The sequence below is a fragment of the Rhipicephalus sanguineus genome, chromosome 7, assembly GCF_013339695.2.
Source record: "Rhipicephalus sanguineus isolate Rsan-2018 chromosome 7, BIME_Rsan_1.4, whole genome shotgun sequence".
NCBI lineage: Eukaryota > Metazoa > Arthropoda > Arachnida > Ixodida > Ixodidae > Rhipicephalus > Rhipicephalus sanguineus.
In genome coordinates, this window is record NC_051182.1 from 54,857,790 (window position 1) to 54,879,708 (window position 21,919).

At 44.7% G+C, this 21,919-nt stretch overlaps 1 protein-coding gene across 1 annotated transcript in view; it reads right to left on the reverse strand.

Moving 5' to 3' along the window:
- Window positions 1-1,195: 1,195 nt before the first annotated feature.
- The window catches only part of LOC119399448 (putative sodium-dependent multivitamin transporter), a 99,292-nt gene continuing 78,568 nt past the window's right edge, over window positions 1,196-21,919 (reverse strand). The window contains exons 5-9 of the mRNA XM_049417394.1: window positions 16,125-16,265; window positions 15,903-16,032; window positions 7,102-7,190; window positions 2,364-2,473; window positions 1,196-1,248 (exon numbers count right to left, since the gene is read on the reverse strand). Coding sequence (XP_049273351.1) covers window positions 1,196-1,248; window positions 2,364-2,473; window positions 7,102-7,190; window positions 15,903-16,032; window positions 16,125-16,265 — 523 coding nt within the window. The remainder of the gene's footprint in view (window positions 1,249-2,363; window positions 2,474-7,101; window positions 7,191-15,902; window positions 16,033-16,124; window positions 16,266-21,919) is intronic.

Genomic DNA, 21,919 nt, shown 5'->3' on the forward strand with positions numbered 1-21,919 from the left:
AATCCTGCTCAATGAAGTGTAACTACACTTGCATGCTGCCAAAGAATGACCATGCTGTAACTTCTGCATAAAGTAGTACCTTAGAAGCCATTGATAAGCAATTCAATTGCCCGTATACGAACCTTTGCATTGACCCAAGGAGAAGACATGGCCAGTAGCACAAGTCCAGCGAAAGGTCCTGAAGCGCTAGAGTACATGGACATAAACAACTGCGGAGGAACAACGATATTCAGTGCATCGCATCAGGTGAGACGCGCGAAGAGGACAACTTAGATCAGCGTACTCATACTCACTTTGGCAGCTGCTCCAATGTACGGCACTGCGACAGCAAACAGCGTCATCAGAGTACCACTGAAAAACGCTGGAACACGCGGTTTTCGTCAGTAAGCTGGGATCACTAACAATGAACGCGTAAACGAACAATTCCATGCTTTGAAAGAGGGTAAATATCGCGAGGAGATCGCGACTACTCCTCCGTTTATTTCAATAGAAATTTCATAAGCGATTCCTGTTCCGATTATCAATTTTAAGTGATTTTATGAATTTAAGAACTGTACTTTTTCAACATAATCATGGCATTTGATGCGGGAGGCCAATAAACTTGTGAAGTAATACACAACAATATAGCACTTATTTGCTTAGGCAACTAGCTACGTTGACATCTAATTTCTCTGAACTGCTATTAGAACTCTACGCAAAAAACATAGATAACTCTTGACGAACTTTGTCGCTCAAGTACAAATTTTCATTGAGGTAATACAAAACAGCGAAATACTTATCTCTATTAATGCCATCCCAAACGTGCCTAAGGTAAACAAGGATTCAGTTGGAAGTTACAAAGAACGCGCACGGCATTTGTTCTCAATGTCTCGCATAACGGTAGCTGCCCGGGTCCCAATAAGCTTCGTATACGAGAGCTGCCCAGATGCCCGGTCAGTTTCAGATACAGGATTCGACGGGACACTAGTTGTCCTCGCATAGAAGCTTACACCGCTGCCACTGTAAGCTGGCACATACTCTGGTATCACCTTTCCGAAGTCACTCCCGGTGTTATTTCGACTACCGCGGGGCGATTTTCCGAATGAAGTCTGTGGTTCATACCTCCCAGGTGGTCTTACCCGCCGGGAAGAGGTAATATCGCGGAGACTTCTTGTGGGAGCTGCTGTTACTCCACCGGTCACCCACGCCTACGCTGTCACCTAACCCAGGCCGCATCTCTGTAGACCATTCGGTGGTGCCTGTGCTCAGCTGCAATAAAGCCCATGCTATTGGGCTTCATTGCCTAGATCGAATTCGCTGGAGCTACCTTCAATCAGTTGGCTATTATTTCACGAGACCACCGAACTATTATTCTTAGCACTACGGTCCCTACCATAGTGTAGTTCTTACGTGCATCGCTGAAACTGAACTCAATTTATAGTTTTAGTTGTTTAATGCATTTGGAGTAATTTCGAATAAAAACAAATCCGTATTAATCTTTACACTGCAGTAGGTCTAACTACCCTCTCGATATTTACGTTCCGAAGAATAAAAATAAAGCTTTGATTCATTTTTCCTAGCATGTAGCCTCAATAAACGTTACACTGTATATTCAATAATACACCCAACAGTTTTATAGGGGACGTGGCATATGAAAATATTCGGTATTTCAGAAAAAGCGGGCACATTTCTGGAAAGGTGCGACAGATTTGTTCTTAACATTTAACACTATACCTTAAAGCATTGCTTCCGATTGCTGCTTAATAAAAATGTTGCGCTGTGAATGCCTGAATATACACTTAGCAGTGAAGTTGGGATTACATGGCACGCGTTGATAATCATCAGTGCATGGCTGTTGGCGAGTAAGGGCGGATATTCAAGCATGACAGCGTAGCAGCCGCAAATATCAAAACTTCAACGTCAGAAGACTGTGGCAACGCAAGCCCACAATCCGACTCTGGTTGTTCGCAAAACCTCAGGAAAGAAATAAACCAGTTCCTTATAGTCATCACCTCATCACCTCAAGCGCGGAGCCGAACTGCTGACTCCAATGATGCTGTGCGGTAATAATTGCTTGTATCACACAAAAGTCAATTTAATTGTATCTTTGAAGCCCGAATTTGTCAAGACGTATCTGTTTAACCATAAATCGTGTATCATTTGCGGTTGGCATTTTCAACAGTAGAACATAAAATTTGACACGTAAGGACAGGCCTAGCACCCTGCAATGTATCCTACTACAAAAACAGCGCCCCCAGAACAAAGCGCTGTTGTTATATCATGGTTTTCATCGGAAGCAGTAGTGCATTTTGCGCGGCGTCTTAATTCCGGCACATATATGTGGTGAATGCCAACCCTGAAACATGTACGAAGCAGATACCTACCTAAAAGTCGCATCACGACTAGTGCTTTTCGTTCGTTCAGGATGACGAAAGGCGTGACTATATCGGTGTAGAAGACAGCCGCGTGAGAGTTTACAATCGATGACACTGTACTAGAAAGAAACAAAGAACACACGATGAAATACGTACTCACCTTTTAGCTAAAGACCATATAAATATACGCAATTTCCAAAGCGCGAAAGTTCAACACTAGGCGTTGATGTTGATCTGAAATCCTTTCATGTCTTATTTATTGCTTTCAAGCGAGGGCGAGGGGCATCAGGGCTACATGTGTTCCAAGCTGTTTGCCATTAAAATTGCGCACTCCTGTTTGGTCTACATAATCTGGCAAGAAAAGGGTTCTCGCTTAAGTACGGATATGCTCTTTGTAATCATTTACATTAGATGTGTTTGAAAAGCGATTATTGCGTAAAGAAATATTTGCAGCTGAGGTCCAGCAGGCAGCGGTTTGTTTGAACTATGAGGGAAAAAGATATGGCAAGTCGCAGGCATTTTGGGCATTTTTGTGCCGCATTTCTTGTCTTGGAACTAAGCGTTATGAGGCAGATCGGCCTAAATGGACTAATTATGTGCATATTGTGACCTTACCAGGCACGTCGACTACAATGGCGTATAAGGGTCGCATACCTTTGGACATAACGTGGGCACTCATAAGTGCACAGGGTCACCTTTATCGATACGAAGTGCTCGCTACGTTGCGACAATGCATTTACCATAAGCAGTGCTTACCGGTGATTGCTCCGGGTACGGGCAACGCTTGAATATAGCTTGTTGAGTCATACAAGTACATGTGTAATGTTAATTAACGCGCAAGCTTTAACAGGGCTCTGCAAAACATCTTGAACATGGCAAGAAAACGCTGCTGATCTGTGTTTGAGGATCCTGTGAACACGCGAGCTAAACAGCATATCGCGGCGGGCGGCAAGCAATTTAGCAATAGCTTCAAAGTGACCTTGAGCGCACTCTCTTCTCTCAGCAAATCACACCATAGAATGACCAGACAACAGCATTGTAGGAGGAAGAACGTGGCTCCTGACTGATTTGATCACTCCTGTGTTGTATACCTACCTTTGCCGCAACGGGGTACCGCCAGGTCTGCGCGCCGCTCTTTTAGTGTTCAAATTTCTCACTATAGAATTGCACTTGCGCTCTCGTGATCAGGCTGAAACTGAGCAGGCAAGCTTAAAAAAGGTGCTCAATGTCATGACGCGCTGCCTCAGCTTTTCGGCGCTTTGTCCGCCGTTGCTCCGCGCAAAGTTGGTTCAGAAAAAAAGGCGCTTGTTCCCTTCTGGCTGCTAATCTTCAGCAGGTCCATCCTTTCATTTGGGCAGTCTCTGCCGACGCCCCCAATCTCCGCGCTCTGAAAGTTGCGGCTCGAGTTGTCGAAGGAAGCGACATAGAACGCGACGTGTTTCATCGCTGATATTTGTGTTTTTACTTCTGAAGGCTTGTTGGCGTTGGCGACCATTGTAGGAGGCACACTCGCGCTTGGATATGCGCATACGGTACCTCTATGTTTAATTCAAATTATTACACGAATCTTCAAACCACCATGCAGGACTACGAAACGGTGAGCATTGCTTTCAGTACCAGTTGAATATTATGTCCCGGTTCAACGTAAGCAGACCACCGAGACGTTGTGTCCGAGAACCGACGGCGTGTTTTTATGCAGCAGCCAAGAGCAAAGACATAAACAAAATCACGTCGTCTTCTTTGGTCAATGTCCCTTTTCATGAGACAATGGGCGGCCGTGCAAGTATGGGCGAAATTTCATAACTGCCCACACCACGGCGAGGCATTCTTTTTCAGTTGTCGAGTAGTTTGCTTCTGTGCGTGACAGAGTTCTGCTTCCGTAAGCGATCACTCTTTTCTCGTCGTCCTGGCGCTGCACAAGCACAGCTCCGAGGCCAACATTGCTGGCGTCAGTATGGAGCACTGTAGGGGCTGTCTCATCAAAATGGGCAAGCACGGGGGTCGTGTGTAGACGTTGCCGCAAGTCATCGAAAGCAGCTTCCTGGTCGTCGCCCCAAACAAATGCAACGTCATCCCTCGTGAGGCGAGTTAAAGGCGACGCAATGCGCGCAAAATCTGGAATAAACCGCCCATAATATGCGCAGAGACTCAGAAAACGCCTGACTGCCTTTTTATCTGATGGTGTCGGAAATTGTGCGACAGCGGCAACTTTTTCGGGATCTGGACGAACTCCTGCGTAACTGACGACATGGCCAAGAAACTGTAGTTCCTCAAAGCAGAAGTGACACTTCTCCGGCTTGAGCGTCAGGCCTGCGGCCCGTATGGCCTGCAAGACCGCCTGCAATCGTTCGAGGTGTTCGTCAAACGTTGCAGAAAACACAATGACGTCGTCAAGGTATACTAGGCAGGTTCTCCATTTAAGCCCAGAGAGCACGGTATCCATGAGACACTGCAAAGTAGCAGGCGCAGAGCACAAGCCAAATGGTAAGACCTTAAATTCGGACAGTCCGTCCGGCGTCACGAAAGCGGTTTTTTCACGATCCCTGGGGTCGACTTCAATTTGCCAATATCCACTCTAAGTCCATAGAAGAGAAGTAACGTGCGTTTCGAAGCCTGTCGAGCGAATCATCTATGCGGGGAAGCGGGTACACGTCTTTTTTTGTCACCTGATTTAAATTTCGACAGTCCACACAGAAACGCAGTCTGCCGTCCTTCTTCTTGACTAGAACAACAGGTGACGCCCAAGGGCTTTTAGACGGTTGAATCACGTCGTCTTCAAGCATTTTTGTTACCTGCTGTTCTATCGCTTCTCGTTCTTTCGAAGCCACACCGTACGGATTTTGATGGATTGGTCTAGCCGTGTCCTCTGTGAGGATTCGGTGCTTGGTCAAGGACGTCCGGCCAACTTTCGTGGTCGACGCAAAACAATCGTGGAACTCGGCTAGCAGCGCAAGGAGGCGTTCCCGCTGTTGCTGAGTTAAAGTAGGCTTGACGTCAAGGTTAGGTGCTAGGTCATGTGGGTCTTGTGTAGGCGTTGCTTCGAGTGCTGAAAAGCAGTCACAAACATCTGCTATCTCGTCAAAATATGCCCAGCACCTCCACCAGTGTCGCGGTTCAACGTAAGCAGACCACCGAGACGTTGAGTCCGAGAACCGACGGCGTGTTTTTATCCAGCAGCCAAGAGCAAAGACATAAACAAAATCACGTCGTCTTCTTTGGTCAGTGTCCCTATTCACGGGACTGTTTGCGCGCACATCGTCTTCGTTCTCTGTCTATTTCGAGCGCGGTATTATTTCTTTGAACACCAGCGCTTTTCCTTTCGGATCAGGCTGACACTTTCTCTGTATTTGTGACACATAAGAACCTATGCTCAAGGCTTCGTCCCTGTAGCCGTAAAGTACTGGTTTTGATGGCGCATATGAATCGCCCATGAATTGAGCTATGTTCTTTAATAGATATACGTGGGCTTGCATGAAGGAAGAGTGGTTAAGGCTACATCAACTACTCTATTCGTAACTTCAATGTTTCATAATTTTTCCCAACCGGTGTTCTAAAGTATGCAGGCATATGCAAGCATGCGGGAGTTTTTATATTTCGCCCCAAAATAAATGCGACCCTGAACGCCAGGCCTCAAAAGTGCGCACTTGCGCTTGGTAGCTTAGCGGCATCGCCGCTACCGCACCACGGCAGTGAGGTGCCAGAGTGAATTAGAAAAAGAGGTGCTTTGTGACGTGGCGGCTTTCCGCGAGATCTGTACTGGAGGTAGCTTGGTGTGCGGACAGTGAGGATGTTTTATTGGATCAGCATAGATTACGAGCGGTAGCTTAGTAGCAGCTACCATGCTCCCTGCAGACTCCTCATAAGGTCAGGTCAGTATTATGACCAAGAGTGGTGACGTTCTGTGAGGCGCGCTCTGTCGATGAACCTGCTTGTTTGAGCAAGACATAGCACGACGTTTTCAGTGGGAAGTAAATGTTTACAAAAGGTTTATTTCCAATGGGTGCACGAGACGCATCGTGTGCTTAACCAAAAATCTTGTACCAATGTTTTGCGCACCATATTGGTGTGCAAGTGCACAATATTTCTTTTGGGTAAAGTTTTTTCTTTCAACAGCGAAGTTGTTTAGGAAATATTTCCTTGTGAGACGCGAGCGAAACACTATCATATGAACGGGTATGTGCCACAGAAATTGGGTAAATCCCAGTACTCACCACTGGTCCACTATAATGTTCCGTGTGAGTCTATCGCAGGAAATTATCACCTTAACGGGCATGTGCCACAGGAATGCTGCGAAGCGACGGCGGCGCCCGAAGACCCGAAGTGATGGAAGGCCACGCCAACGACGACGTGCCCGTAGATATATGAGAGGTGCGAGCGCTTGGTTTCAGCGCTAGTTTCTCTCTCAGGAGTTTCGACATCCGCGTCGTGTGTGTGACTGTCTGTGATTTAACTCGAATCTATCTGCGCTGAGAATCAACGTACAAGCAACGCAGCATCACGTAACTAAAGCCTAGAAACAGCCTAGAAGCAACCTAGCAACAACCTGCATACCCTAGCTAAGGCCAAGAAACAACCTAGAAACCTCGAGATTAGTCGTCAAAATCGTCCTGTTTCGTTGTTTCAAGCCTTGCGCGCCTTAGTGCAAGCTTCGCCAACGTTCTTACTCGTAATTTTATATCAAGACCATGGTTTAGCTCTATCCGCGCAATGAAGTCATAATTAAACGAGGAGAATGATAGTCTCTAACCTCGTGGAGGCACCCAGCAGACCGGCGAGAAACAGGCCACGAAGCATTGTGACATCAGAGAGGCTGTTTCGTAGAAAGTAGGGAACAATCTGAAAGAAAACGCCGGCACTGACATATGTAATACTTCAGATCCCAAGAGCATCTAATTGGTAACTTGGGGATCTTACCTGTCTTCTACAGGTCCTAATTGAATGTTTAACTTACCTGAATGGTAATATACGTTAGGCAACCTTCAAAAAATGTCTTTGTGAATTTTGCTGCGACTATTGCGTTGGCACGTAGGCTAAGCTAATACTGAGCCAGAGAGACACGGTGCAGGGTCCCCAAAGACAAGCTATGCTGGTGATGTGTGGACACACAGCCCAGGTGTAAAACACAAGTGTGGCGATGGCGTTCACAGACGAAAAGAAGAAAATGCGAAACGAATGGTCAAGTTACTTCCTTTACAAATATATTTATATGCAAAACGACCATGGGCATTTGAGGCGCGCCGTTGTGGCGGGCTGCAGAAATTTCTAGCACCTTGGTTTATTTCGCATGCACCTAAATCTAAGTACACGGGTCTCTAGCATTTTACGTCCATCAAAATGAAGCTCCTTCACACCATTGTATACATTTTGTCTTCAGACTAAAGCAATGGTGAACGCTGCGTCCTTGGATGCATACCAAAAAACGTGAACAACATCGGTAACACGGCAAAGGCATCCAGGACACTGCGCCGGCCAGGAAGCGCACAAGGGAGCTTTTCAAACAAGTGTATCGTGATCTCCGAAACAATACCCTACCACAGTGAAAGAAGAAAGCAAATCCAATACTGATTGCTGGCGGGCCAGTCGGTAAATACTGAGCGAGAAAGACAGCACACCTAGACGGGGCAAAAAAATTAAAAGCACACATACACAGCGTTTCTTTTGGTTTTCTTTGTCCCGTCTCCGGCAGGCCGTTTTTCACAATCGGATGAAAATGATGCGCAGAGATCGTTTTAATGACTATTTTGGTCATTTCGTCGTTGTTACTTTTCACGTCGCCGCAATGACGGCACTAGTCGAGGCGGGACACATACTTCTCGCTGAAGCACGGATATGGAAAGACAGGGTCACATAAGAAAGAAGCGTCAAGATTTAAAGCAGATGAGCCGAGCGGGTTGGGGGCAGACTTCGTTAATATGGCCGACAAACATAATAAATGTGTCTTCAGATCATAGCCCCGATGGAAACGTCGTTATTGAGAATCAAGAGATCAAGCGCGACGTTGTGCCTTAAGTAAAAAAAAAAGTTTTTTTTCGAAATATGCACTCAAGCTAAAACAAAATTTGCGTGGGGCAACACCTGTCATTACTTCCTTGAAATCTATGCCGAGTTGGAAATAAGAACGCAGGCTTATGTTCGTTTCAAATCATATTTCTATACATATAAACGATAATGTTTTAATGTATTGATATTGCGTTTATTTATCTGCGTAATGATAAGCTGCTAGTGTAGCTACTTGAGAATGCCAGAACAATGACACTTTTTGACCGAATGCGACCGCTTTTGCAAGCTTCGAGCAACAAGTCCAGCCGTTGGTCCATGCCACACTGTACCGCGACAGCATCCGAGCACAACATAAGCGAGTTAAAAGCATCACCGCATTGTTGGAGCTACCTGCGCCGACATTTAACTCCACGCCGGCGGTGCAATAGAAACCAACAAGCTGAATTTTCCATGATAGAGTCGGCCACGCCTGTTCGATGAGGTGGCGCACCTTGAGGCTTATAATTTGGAGTTTCAGTGATCTGCGAGATATAACGGGATCGAATGGGCACCATCTCGGAGTCTCCTGGTTGGATTAATATTGTGACGCGTTGAGGCGAAAGCGCTTACAACCTGGGTGCCGCCATGCTACAACCGTTCTGCTGGTCTGCTGATGCTCCCGTAACCACATCCTGATGCGTGATACGGCGTAGGGGACGTTCTCGTTTTACCGTTGCGCCATATCTACTTGCTAATCGGTGTTGTCGTCTTTAGTAGGTACAAGAAAAACGCTAGGCCTGCGCTGAAACCGCAGCACAGTCACAGCGAAAGCTGGAAGAGCGGCGTTTCTAGAGCCCGTTCTAAGCTGCCTTGGGGCTACCCATACAAGTTCACTAGAAAGGCACCCACTACGCCATAAATCACAATTTTTGTGAACTTGGGAAGCACCTATTAAGCCATTATTCGTCATTCTGCGGAGAAGCGAGGCACGAGCTACACGTCTGTAAGGTATTATGTGCCCTTTCTTGACGCGAAGACTGATGACGATGAAGAATTATGGCTCAGCCCTTTGTAATGGGTTGGCCGCTTTAAGCGGCCCACCATTTATGCAATTTGCGTTGGGTGACGCCCGTTCGCTATTTCCATCTCCCGTCAATCTGTATAACATACGTTGACGTGGGAGAGAGACGAGTGGGGGGGGGGGGCGAAGAACTTTACTGAGACCCCGAGGAAATGGATCATGCGCTTATGGGCTTCCTTGGCAACCAATACAAGTGCACTTGCGAGGAACCCACTACGCTATAAATCATTGTAATTTTACTGAGACCCAGAGGAAATAGATCATGCACTTATGGGCTTCCTTGGCAACCAATACAAGAGCACTTGCGAGGAACCCATTAATCATTCTAATTTTTGAGAAGTAGGGCAGCGGGCACTGTGCCATTTTTCGTCATTCTACGGAGAGCCGTCGTACCTGCTAAATGCATGTAAGACATTATGCGCACTTTGTGGATGCTGTGCCTGATGACGATGAAGAATTATGGCGGATCCCTTTGTAATGGGTTGGAAGCATTCAACAACCTACTCGTTGCGCAATTCGCATTGTGTGATGCCTTGTTACAGAATTCGCGTTGTGCGACGTTTGGTGCTTATTTCACTCTTCTATCACGCTATACTGCATATGCTGTGGTTCATTCCCGACATGAAGCCTGTTTAGGACCTTTTTGCAAGGCAGTTTCAAGCACCGGCATGGCTCAGAGGTTGAATACTGGGCTCCCACGCAGAGAGCCCAGATTCGAACCTCGTTCCATCCTGGAATCTTGTTTCGTTTTTTTTCCTTATTTCGAGCGATAGTGGTTACGGACACCGGCGGCGGAGGCGGCAGTGGCGGACAAGTACGGCGCCAAAAACGGCCGGTGAAATGATCTCATAACAGCTTTCGCTGTAAAACATATCGCCATGTCTCTACAGTGCTGCTTCCTTCTTCCTGTGGCAGTCGAGGTTTCCGTTCACTTGTGATGCATCGTGATCTCGTTGTAGCATCAGATCCGTCAATATCTTAGAGCTCACGTGACAGCACATCTGCTTGCACCGGACTTCCTCAGATTCTCCCAGTTCACAATGCCCGTCACCTAAAGACAAATCTGTCGACTTCCTCACTGAGTCACTGCTGCGCATAAGCGGAAGAAAATTTTGATACTCGCTTTTTTGTTCAGACGTGCATTTCTCTTTTCGGTGATTTCCTATTAAGTACCATGACTCGGCGGCTGCCACCGAGAGTTTATAAAACTGTGGTTTACGGGTATTTACAGGATCCTGGGCTGCAACTCCTTGAATTCAGTTGGTTAATACGCTGGTCCACTGCGATGAGCTGTTTTCTGACAGCGCAGATTGTTGAGAGAGAAAACGATAAACAAAGTGGTTTTGAGAATGCGACCAACTTTGTCCAAATGCGTCATGGCGCTGTTCAGGTAGTGAAGAAATGAAAGGAGCCTGGGCGTACAAAGTATATAACTTGGCGAGCTTTCCTTCGGGACCATCCAGAGAGTTTTCCCAAGGGCTGAAAGAATTAGTAGAAGCCGAATGCTTCACTGCACGAAACCCGAAAATTTGACTTATATTTAGCTTGAATGTAGTGCTGACAAGAAATCAATATTTTCACGGACAAAAGACCTTGTATCGACACAGGTCTGTCTTCTGAAAAGCGTGCGGCCTATGACGATGAAGAATTATGGCTGAGGACTTTTGTAGTGGGTGGGAAGCTTTCAACGAAACACTCGTTGCAGAATTCACATTGTGTGACGCCTGATTGTTATTTTACTCTTCAGCAACGCTATATTACATATGTTAACGTGATTCCTTGCTCGACGTGACGCCTGCATAGGGTATTTTTCGCAAAGGAGTTTCAAGCGCGAGCTTGGCTTTGTCGTAGAATGCCTGACTGCCATGCAGAGGCCCGAAATTCAAATCCAATCTGATCCTGGATATTTTTCAGATGAGAAGCAGCTTTTGGTCGGGGCTGTGGCCGCAGTTCAATTGTTGACCGTCCGCTTTCTACCACCTAGCATTGCCATCTGAGTGCGCGCTCGCGCCAATGAGAAGTCTTCTTCCTCTTGTTCTTCGACCGCCTAGATGATGATACGTGAAGAGCACTTTAGGGGCCCAGGCTGCCGTATGCTGTCCTAGCTTGGCGTAACGCAGACAGAAGCACGTGTGCTGGAACACACGAGCGCGTTCGGGCCTGTGTAAGGGGCTGGGTAAGATGCTGTGGCCTCTCCCCCGTACACTCTCTCAGCGATCACGTGATGACGTCGGGAAACGAGGTTCTGCAGACGCGCGATGCACCCGCGTGGCGTGCTCCAACAAGAGTTCGGGACGAGTAACAGCATCAGCAACTACAGTGAATTTATGGTGTGCTCCACTTTCAAGGACGCGTTAACATCGGGCAAGGTACCCGTGATAAACGCAATTTTAAGTCGACCCATGCGCTGCTTCGCATCCATACACGGTTCCCTTTAGTGGGAGATGGTGTAATTTTTAAACGCGAAGCATTTCGTAGCGAACCTTTGGCACTTTGAGCGTTTCTTTCTTTCTTTATATCTGTCTATCTATCTATCTATCTATCTATCTATCTATCTATCTATCTATCTATCTATCTATCTATCTATCTATCTATCTATCTATCTATCTATCTATCTATCTATCTATCTATCTACTCCTAGACTTTGTCTCTCCTGGCCGTTTCAATAATACGATGTATACCAAAATTGGTATGGCATAACATGACTGCATGGCGAATATAAATGGCGGGTTGCAACGTGAAAATTATGATGTGCATGTCCTGAACGGCATGATATACATAACACGGTCCTGGTGTTCTTGCGGCTGTTTTGTTAACTTGATGTATACCAAAATTGGTAAGGCGAGACAAGAGTCTATGACGAACATATGTGCCAGGCTCTAAAGGGGAAATCGTGACGCGCATGCCACGTACAGCATGATTTGCATGACAGGGTGTCGGGCGCTCGGGACCGTTTGATTAAATGAGTGTATACCAAAATTGAATTGACGAGACAATTCTGTATTACGTACATGTGAGAGGTGGTAACAAAAAATCATAACATGTATGTCACGTACGGTATGACTTGCATGCCACCTTCATGGTGCGCTCACTGCCATTTTACTTGCTTGATATTCGTCTAAATTGCTATTACGTGACGTAACTGTATGACCAGCATAAATGACAGGTTGTAACAAGAAAGTCACGATATGCCTGTCATGTGCAGCATCACTTACATGCCCCGCTCATTGTATGCTTGCGGCCGTTTCGTTAGGCTGGTATAAAACAATATGATATTGAGTGACGTGACTGTATGAACATAAACGGCAGGTTGTAACATAAAAATGATGACATACATGTCATCATTTACAGCATAACTTACATGTCCCGCTCATGATGCGCTCGCGGCAACGTCGCTCGCTTTCAACAATGATTTTTTTGCATTTATATAGCATCGCGCTTTTATTAGAGGACATTTCCTTAGAATATTTTTATATTTATCGCTCCTTAGCGCGTAGGTAAAATGCAGAAATTTCTAGAATATTGGAAATTTACAATTATAGATCAAATGAAAAAAATATTTATATAGAACTATCCATGAAACTTGCTCTCTTCTAATTTTTTGTTTTGCTTGTGTGTAAGGCATAGGGTATAAAATAAAATCCTGAATTTTGCACGAACGCTACTTTGACATTTGAGGAGACGTGTGCGGCACCCTAAGGTGATCGAAGAAAAAGTAATCCCCAACGCGCTTACAATTAAGAAGCATAACTTTGTCCATTAATGTTTAATGAAGTAATTTTTGCTTTCATCGAGAAAACGTTTTTGAAATTTCGTCGCACCATTGCATTCTGTTGTTATGGGGGGAGTACAAACAAACTGAATTTGCTGCTTAAAAAAGAGGTAGGGTATTCGAAACACATGGTTTTCGGTTCCTTTTGTTAGTGCTTTAATTTGTATAGCACGTATAAAGGTGTTAATAAACAGAGGTAAAAATATAACAACGCCATTAGCTTAGATGCCACAATTCCCTCAATAATGACTCGCGTTACTTTATTCACTGCTTACGTACCCCGGACGCGGTGGCGGCGGACAACTACACCACAAAAATCGGCCGTTGTGATCTGATGACCGTTTTAAGAGACTGAAAAATCCTAGACGAGACTGAAAAATCCTAGTTAAACAAAAAGTCACAGTTTCGCCGCAAGGGCGAAGCAATGAATGCAATAGCAAGAAAAGTGGCCCGCGATGGAGAAACATCTACCCCCCGGCAGCAACTACCGCACGAGCAGATAGCGGAAAGGCAAGGTTCTCCCTGCGTCAAACATTAGAAGAAGCAAGCGAGCTGGCCAACGACTTTTAAGTACGCTCGCCGTTACCTACCTGAAGGATCTGCGCTTTGTGGCGTAGTGGTTAGCGCCACGCGTTGCTGAGCGAGAGATTACTGGTTCGATTCCGCGCTTCAGAAGCATTTTTCTTAATTATTTTTCTTTGGAACTTTCCCATATATATATATATATATATATATATATGTATATATACTTTTACATATACGGTGCATGACGGCGGCTGCAGAAGTGAGCCGAGATTGTCTATATAATTGCTATTCCAATATTCTGCTACCTGCAACCGCCAAAATAAGGGTGCGAAAAAGAGCTTGGCATTTTCCGCCTCCACGTCACTCACGGATGAAGTAAGGAACGCGTGAAGACGCGTCGCGTTGTCACATCGTGCAGATTTCGTTGCGGCATACATACATGAACTTCGCGTGCATCCACTACAAATGGCCACGCTCACCCCTACTTTCTCCGGTTTACATGAACGTTGACACTCAACTTATTCTCAGGCTAGTTGGTTCTCAGAGCGCCATGCAACAAGTAACCCGAGTAATTATAGGAGAATTGGGGCGTCTCAGCCAATGCCATTGTTATATATTTACCTCTATTTATTATCACTTTAACATGTCATGTAAAATATGAAGTACTAACAACAGGAATTGAAAACCACATGCCACGGATACACTACCTCTTTTTTTACGCAGCAAATTCAGCTTGTACCCCCCCCCATAACAAAATAATGTAATCGTGGGGCCAAACTTAGAAAATATTTTTCTCGAATAAACAAAAACTGCTTTGACTGAGCTTTCTGTGGATAAAGTTGTTATGCTTCTCAATCGCATGCACTTTTTGGTTTTTTCTTACCACCTGAGGGGGCTACAGACGTATCAACAGATGTCAAAGCAGCGTTTTACAAAGTTTGGCATTTTATTTTGCAGCGTATGCACCACACATAGTCAAAACAAAATTTTTTCAATGTGGTACGTTTTATGGACAGTTGTATAAAACAATTTGTGCACTTGATCTAGAATTGTGTTTTGTAAAAAAACAATTCGCGAAAACGCTAAAATTCTCTCAATTTTACTCACCCGAAAAGCGTAAAGCTGTTCTAAGGAACTGTCCTATAATAAAAGCACGGTGCTCGAAAATTGCAAAAAAAAAACAAGTATTGAAAGAATGCGTGAAACGGTCGATCTATAGGGATTTTTTTCGCACCTGGTTTCCCATCACTTCGCGAGGTTCCAATCGCGCTCACGAGCCCAAATAATTTTTGCCGTTCAATATATTTTCAGGAAATACTGTGCAACGATTGTGTATATGTGTGTTTTTTTCTGAAATATTTTGCGAGAAATTGATATTCGTATAGCGCCGCGGCTTGGGACAGTTGGCATGGAATGACCCACTTTGAGCTTTCATATTAGTGATAATATATCGTAGAGTTTCGGCGTCATGATTGTAGTAGTCATGTGTTAGCCGCATGCTAAGCTTAAATCGCGATATTTTATAGGCAGATCATGAGACATAAGTGGCAATGTTGCTGCCCAGCACACCGCCGAACCAAGACACATCTTCTCACGTGATATTCAAAGGATATCACCTTAAACATCAACGCTGTCGTCTAGGCAATGTAGCGACAATATTTCCCATGGCATGCATCATTCGCAGAGTCAATAGAGACGTTCCTGTGGCAAACGTTGCATGAAAGATGAAATTCGGCGTAGTAATAACTACCAGAAGCCTTCGTTCAGCACGCAGCACCTTGATATTTCTGTATCAGCGCCTGACGAACAGATGTCAGTTAAAGATAAGATCTGTGGGCATTTGCAGTTGGGAACGCTGCTAACTTCGTTGCATGATCATAGCAGTTGGATAATCTTTTTCTCCTTACAAAACCACCCTCAGTGCACGATGTACGTGCCATATCTTCACGCAAACGTGCCCTGCCGGGGCACAGCCACCAACTTCTTTCAGAATCGATAAAAGGAAAAGCGACTAACTAATATCGTTTTCCATCCAGCACTCACTCTCTCTATGTCAAACGTAAGAGTTCAGAGGTCGCCTTCTTATGAGAAAAACGTTCTACGTACTTGCGTAGGCCATCCATTAAATGTTCCTACTACATGATAGGACGCCCCACACAAGCGTCAGGGTACAGGTTACAGCGTGACTCACCTGGTCTGGATTTCTAATGGCACCTGATTGGAGTGGGTCGCAATCCCTGTACCAGAAGATCAAGGATAATGCAGCGAGATCAATAATAACAAAGAAAACGATAACTGAAACTGCGCTTGCCACTACGATCCTGGAAGAGGAGAGAAAACGTGCTTGTAGAATGTAATATGGCTTATATGTTTTCTACGGTAAGAGGGCGTTGTAAAACCGCAGGCTACGTACCTTTTTGCATCCTTCATCGTTCTCGCTGCCATGAACCTTTGAAAAGCCATCTGGTCAAATCCTGTGCGTACGAGGGCATAAGGAATGCCCCCAACAAGGCCGCTCCAAACATTCTCGTCACTTGTCAGGTCCAGATCCGTTCTGCGCTTTCAGACATTGCGGAGTGGAGGAGCAAGGCATGTAACAGCTGGCACGATGTCAGACCAGAGTCGCATACGCACTCACTACTTATAAATCCATAGCAGGACAGCCGGGCATATTTTCAACCCCACTTTATGTTACACATCAGTTCTGCAGAAGCCCGCAAAATGATGCAATATTCATCAAAGCAAAAAAAGAACTCCCGCCCACCTGTTAATGGCACGTAGCTACAACAAAAATACCGAATGATATTCCCAAAATATAATCTTTGGAATTAACGAAAATTTGCGATTCACATTCAATGCTATGCTCTCAATTCAGTTTCAGTTTCAGTTTATTCATTCAAAATACAGAATTCGTAAATAGTAGTATGCAGACGAGGGTCCCAAAGTCGAGCGACTGCAGTGGGACCCTCGGTTAACAATAACATTAAAAGGATTTATTATAACAGCATGTAAAATACGCAACCCAAGTGAAAATAAACAGTGAACTTACAAAAAAAGAACAACAAGTAAACAAAAAAGCATCCTGTATGCGACACAAAAACATAGTAATAAGATATACAAGTAAACATAATCACACCATAAGAGAAAATCCTAACTTTGCAAAAACATTCCAATTCCATGCACGTTGACATAACAAATAATTATCGTTGTGAACCTAGTTATGCAAGATGAAGTGTTTAAGTTCATGTTTGAATGCATGAAAAGATGATGATGATTTTAGTTATAGGGCAGGTTATTCCACAATTTAATGACCGCGAAGGCGGACGTCACTTTGCCATAGTTGGTGTTACATTTAGGTAAAAGGAAGTTGTGACTGTGGGCGAATCTAGTTCTATTGGTGTTAGTGAGTAAACTAGGATCGATCAAATCAAACACAAGCTGTTTGTTAAGTTGTTTGAATAACATTATGATTAAGTGAAAATTAAACAAGCCAGACACAGTAAGAATACAGTTAGCCTGAAGGAGTGGGGTGGCATTAGAATAAAATGAACTGTTGGTAATAATGCGAATGGCCTGATTCTGAATGTACTGTACGGACGAAATATGAGTGTTATATGTATTTGATTGGCGAACTTCAAATAAGGGTCTAATTTTACGCCCAGAAAACACACACAGTTAGACGCAGGAATAAAATTATTGTCAATGGACACTTGTGGTATGAAAGGTAACATTTTTTGTGATGTTTTAAAAACCATGAACTGAGTTTTGAGCGGGTTTAAAATTAAATTGTTTAAGCGACACCATTCAATGACATTAGTCAGTTCCTTGTTCAGCATATTGATCAGAGTAGGTAATGATTTATGTGAGATGGAAATTGTCGTATCATCAGCGTAAAGAATAACTTTAGAATCATCAAGGCAGTCAGGCAAATCATTAATATAGATACAAAACAGTAAGGTTCCAAGAATAGAACCCTGTGGTACCCCTTGATTAATTATTTTAACATTAGAACTAACACCCCCGATGCAGACTGATTGTTCACGATCAAGAAGGTAATTTTTGATGAAGGTCAAGGACGGACCAGTGATACCCAATGATTCTAATTTGCTAAATAAAATATTATGACTAATGGTATCAAAGGCTTTCGTGAAATCAAGAAATACAGACCCTGCGAAATTACCGTTGTCGATAGACGATTTCAAGAAATCTGTTAATGATAGCAATGCTAAATTCGTAGAACTACCAGCACGAAAACCGAATTGACAAGGCTTTAGCAACTTAAATTTATTGAGGTACTTGTTAATACGTTTCAAAAATAATTTTTCAATGAGTTTGCTGATGGAAGACAAAATAGAAATAGGGCGGTAGTTACGGACATCTGTCGTATCACCTTTTTTGTGTACTGGGATTAACTTGGCTTTTTTCAGTGAGCTCGGAAATGTACCATGTTTAAAAATGACATTAATTATATTGCTTAAGACTTTTGAGATGTCTGAGATGTTAAGACTTCTGAGATGAATTCATTGATTAGTTCTCACAATGCCTCTTGTGATCCTCACAGTTAGCCGAGATCGTAGATAGAGCTCTTTTGAAAGCATTTAGTTGAGGTTTCGAATCAAGGGTCAGGATTAATTTTTCGTTGTGTGGAAGGGTTCCAAGATATTCCCAAGGTGTTTCGTTGTAGCTTCATCCTACAGATTGCTGAATGACAACCTATTGCTTTATACCTCTCAATTCCTGCGAATTCTTTGCCGGTTCTTGAGACATGTTGATCACTGAACCGGAGCATCTGCTGAACACATTGAAAAAAATGACATAAGAGCGCGTTTTTCCCCTCTTTCCTTACCTGAATGTCAGTCTATGTGTGGTGAACAAAAATTTCCTTCTGTGCTAACAGTTTTAAAGAGAAAACGAGCTTCCACACAATGAAGTTGGCTCATTTCCGCATTGTATGCTATGTTAAGGCGTTTATTGACGGCGGGATTGACGGCGACGATGCACAACGACAGAGCACAGACTCGCAGACTCGCACAAGCACGAGGGGCGTGCTCTCCGAGAAGAGGCGAAGAGGGCGACCTTCTAGGAGGCGCTCGAGAGGACGACCCATTAGAGCGTTCCAATGCTCCTATACAATTACCCCGGGTACAAAAAGGGAGCCGCCTGGCGACCTAACAGCTGGTCACTATGAGCGGGTCATGGTAGGGCTTGAGGCGCACCACGTTGACAATGTCGCGCCCTCGGCGGCGCATGTCCGAAGATGGTTCAATAGGTTCACTCAGGTAGGTGACCGGCGATGTGCGTTCGACGACACGGTAGGGGCCTTCGTATTTGGGTAGTAGTTTGGAAGAGAGGCCAGTTGCAGTGGTAGGAACCGAGAGCCATACGAGCGCTCCAGGGAGGAACGTGGCTGCAGAAGTGTTGGTGGCACTGCGAATGCTCTTCTGCCGCTCTTGGTCCTGCGTACTAAAGGTCTTGGCAAGCTCGTGACACTCCTCAGCAAGTCTGGTTGTGGCAGAAATAGGCACACTCAGATCGATCCGGCTTGTATGGAAGGATTGTGTCGATTGTGTGCCACGGGTGCCTGCCGTACAATAAGAAAAAGGGTGAAAAACCAGTGGTGATTTGTGGGGCGGTATTGTAGGCGTAGGTGACGAAAGGCAGAATCAAATCCCAATTTATGTGATCGGCGACGACGTACATCGAGAGCATGTCGCCGAGCGCGCGGTTAAACCGTTCGGTGAGGCCATTCGTCTGCGGGAGGTAAGCAGTAGTTTTGCGGTGAACAACGTTGCACTCTTTGAGGATGGCTTCGACGACTTCCGGCAGGAAGACACGGCCTCGATCGCTGAGCAGCTCCTGGGGTGGACCGTAGTAGTTTACGCTTTCACCGTAAACTACTACAGCTACCAGAAGGGTTTGTTTAATCATTTAACATGGACGTTAGTCGTCGGGATGGAGATGTACCACCAATCATCAAAGTGGGAGCATACACGTTAGACGGCGCCATTAACTGCCAGACATCAATATACATTGTGCAAACTCTCTCATATCAATGTACAGTAAGCATTCAGTTACTTCTGTAAGGGCACGCTTTACTTTCGTGTTATTCCAATTCCTATGACGGAGGGCTGCTGCAGCAAGACGGTGAGATGGGCTAGTTGGTGAACATTCATGTTGAAGCACAAACATTCGTGTTGCTGCTGCTGAAAAACATTTATTTACAGATGTTATTTACAGGGAGGGTGGGAGCGGTCCTTAAGGGGCCGCCCCGTACAAACACTAGGTGGGCTCCCTCTTACGGGAGCCCATTGGCGATGGCCGCTGCCCGGGCCCGCTCGACCAAGGCCTGTTGGGCCGTCAGGTCAGAGCAGCCGAGCAGGGCTTCCTCCCAGTCCTCCCGCGGGATCAACCGTGTTTTTTTGCTTCATCGCATCAGTGTGAAAGTCCAGCTTTATAAAATATTTATCAAAACTAGAGACCTTTCAAGGCTATCGGAATACAAGGCATATATAAATAAATTGAACAAGGATATAAGAGCTGCCAAGACGCAGTATTAGGCGGACATTTTACAGCGCAGCAGTGGCCGTAGCGACGCTCTCTGGCGGCAGCTATCCACTCTTCTACATCCTGGATGTAAAAGTGAAATACCTAATAAAATGATTTGCAACGGAACCGAAACGAGTGGTCCTTCACTTGCTAATTCTTTCAATAAGTCTTTCCTAGCGCATTCCCAGTCCAGTGGTAGTAGAGACGCATTAAAATTTATTTCACCGAGTGCCCATGGCAGTGTTTTTCTTTCTTCTGTTCATAGCCATGAAGTGGCCACCATATTTCGTAGCCTTAAAAACAGCACTTCGTTGGATGGAGACGAATTACTTGTATTGCTTGTTAAACATGTTATCGACCTCATTGCAGCCCCACTGACCCACATTTTTAACCTTTCCCTTACGACTGCCACTTTCCCTGTTCAAATGCAAGTCGCTAAGGTCATCCCGGTTTTCAAGAAAGGTGATAATAATAACGTTGCTAACTATAGGCCGATATCGCTACTTCCTGTTTTCCCAAGGGCTTAGAAAAAGCTTTTTTAACACGTCTATACAGTTTCATTGAGCGGCGCCATTTAAACACGGTTTCAGGAAAAATGGGTCGACTGAAACTGCGTTACTGGCGCAGAAAGAATTCATTCTTCGAAACTTTGAAGAAAGACGCCTAGTACTTGCCCTTTTTATTGATTTCAAGAAAGCCTTCGGTAGTTTACATCATAAAATACTTCTTGCCAAACTTGAAAACTATGGGATTCGAGGACGTGCCGCTGGACTCGCGAACTCGTATTTGGCGCATCGAAATCAATATGTTAAAGTTAATGGGAACTCATCAGAAACGCTAGGTATTACCTCAGGTGTGCCGCAGGGAAGTATACTGGAGCCTTTTCTGTTTAATTTATACATTAACGACATCGTCAATATTCATGATGACTCAATATATGTTATATATGCGGATGACACCAGTGTATTTTTCAGCGGTAAAAATCCTGACGAACTGATAAGAAAATCTAACGAAATGCTTACCACACTGGAAGGCTGGTCGAAACTGAATGCGCTAGAAGTTAATGCAGCCAAAACGAAAGCGGTCATTTTTCCGCCCTAAGGGTAAAGCTGTATCATTTTGTTAACCTTTGACTTATAGCTCCAGAAACATAGAAATCGTAGCAGCCTTTAAAACCCTTGGCGTTTGGTTTACGGAAAAGCTGCTGTGGGATGTGCATGTCAACCACGTGTGTTCAGCTGTCTCGCGTTCTGTTGGTCTCTTAACCGCAATAACTGCGTTCTTCCAACTAATATAAAATTGTTGCTTTTCAAATCGTTGCGTATGTCCCAAGTGAATTATTGCCAAATTGTATGGGGCACTGGCACGCACACAAACTTAAGGAAGCTCTACGTCCTACAAAAGAAAGCTTTACGCATCATTTATAACTTAGCCAGAGATCACCCTTCTGCACAGCTCTTCCGAGCTGCCGATATCCCAACGGTTTTTAATACGTATAACTTACGCCTTGTTCTTAGATATAATTATGAAATAAAGAACAATATTCCAATGCTTGCAGATTTGGCAGCGTTAGCTGAATACCCTTCTTCGTATCCCTTACGGCTCATGAGAAAGTACGAAACAAGAAGACCACGCACAAATTACGGGGCCCAGATGCTAAGA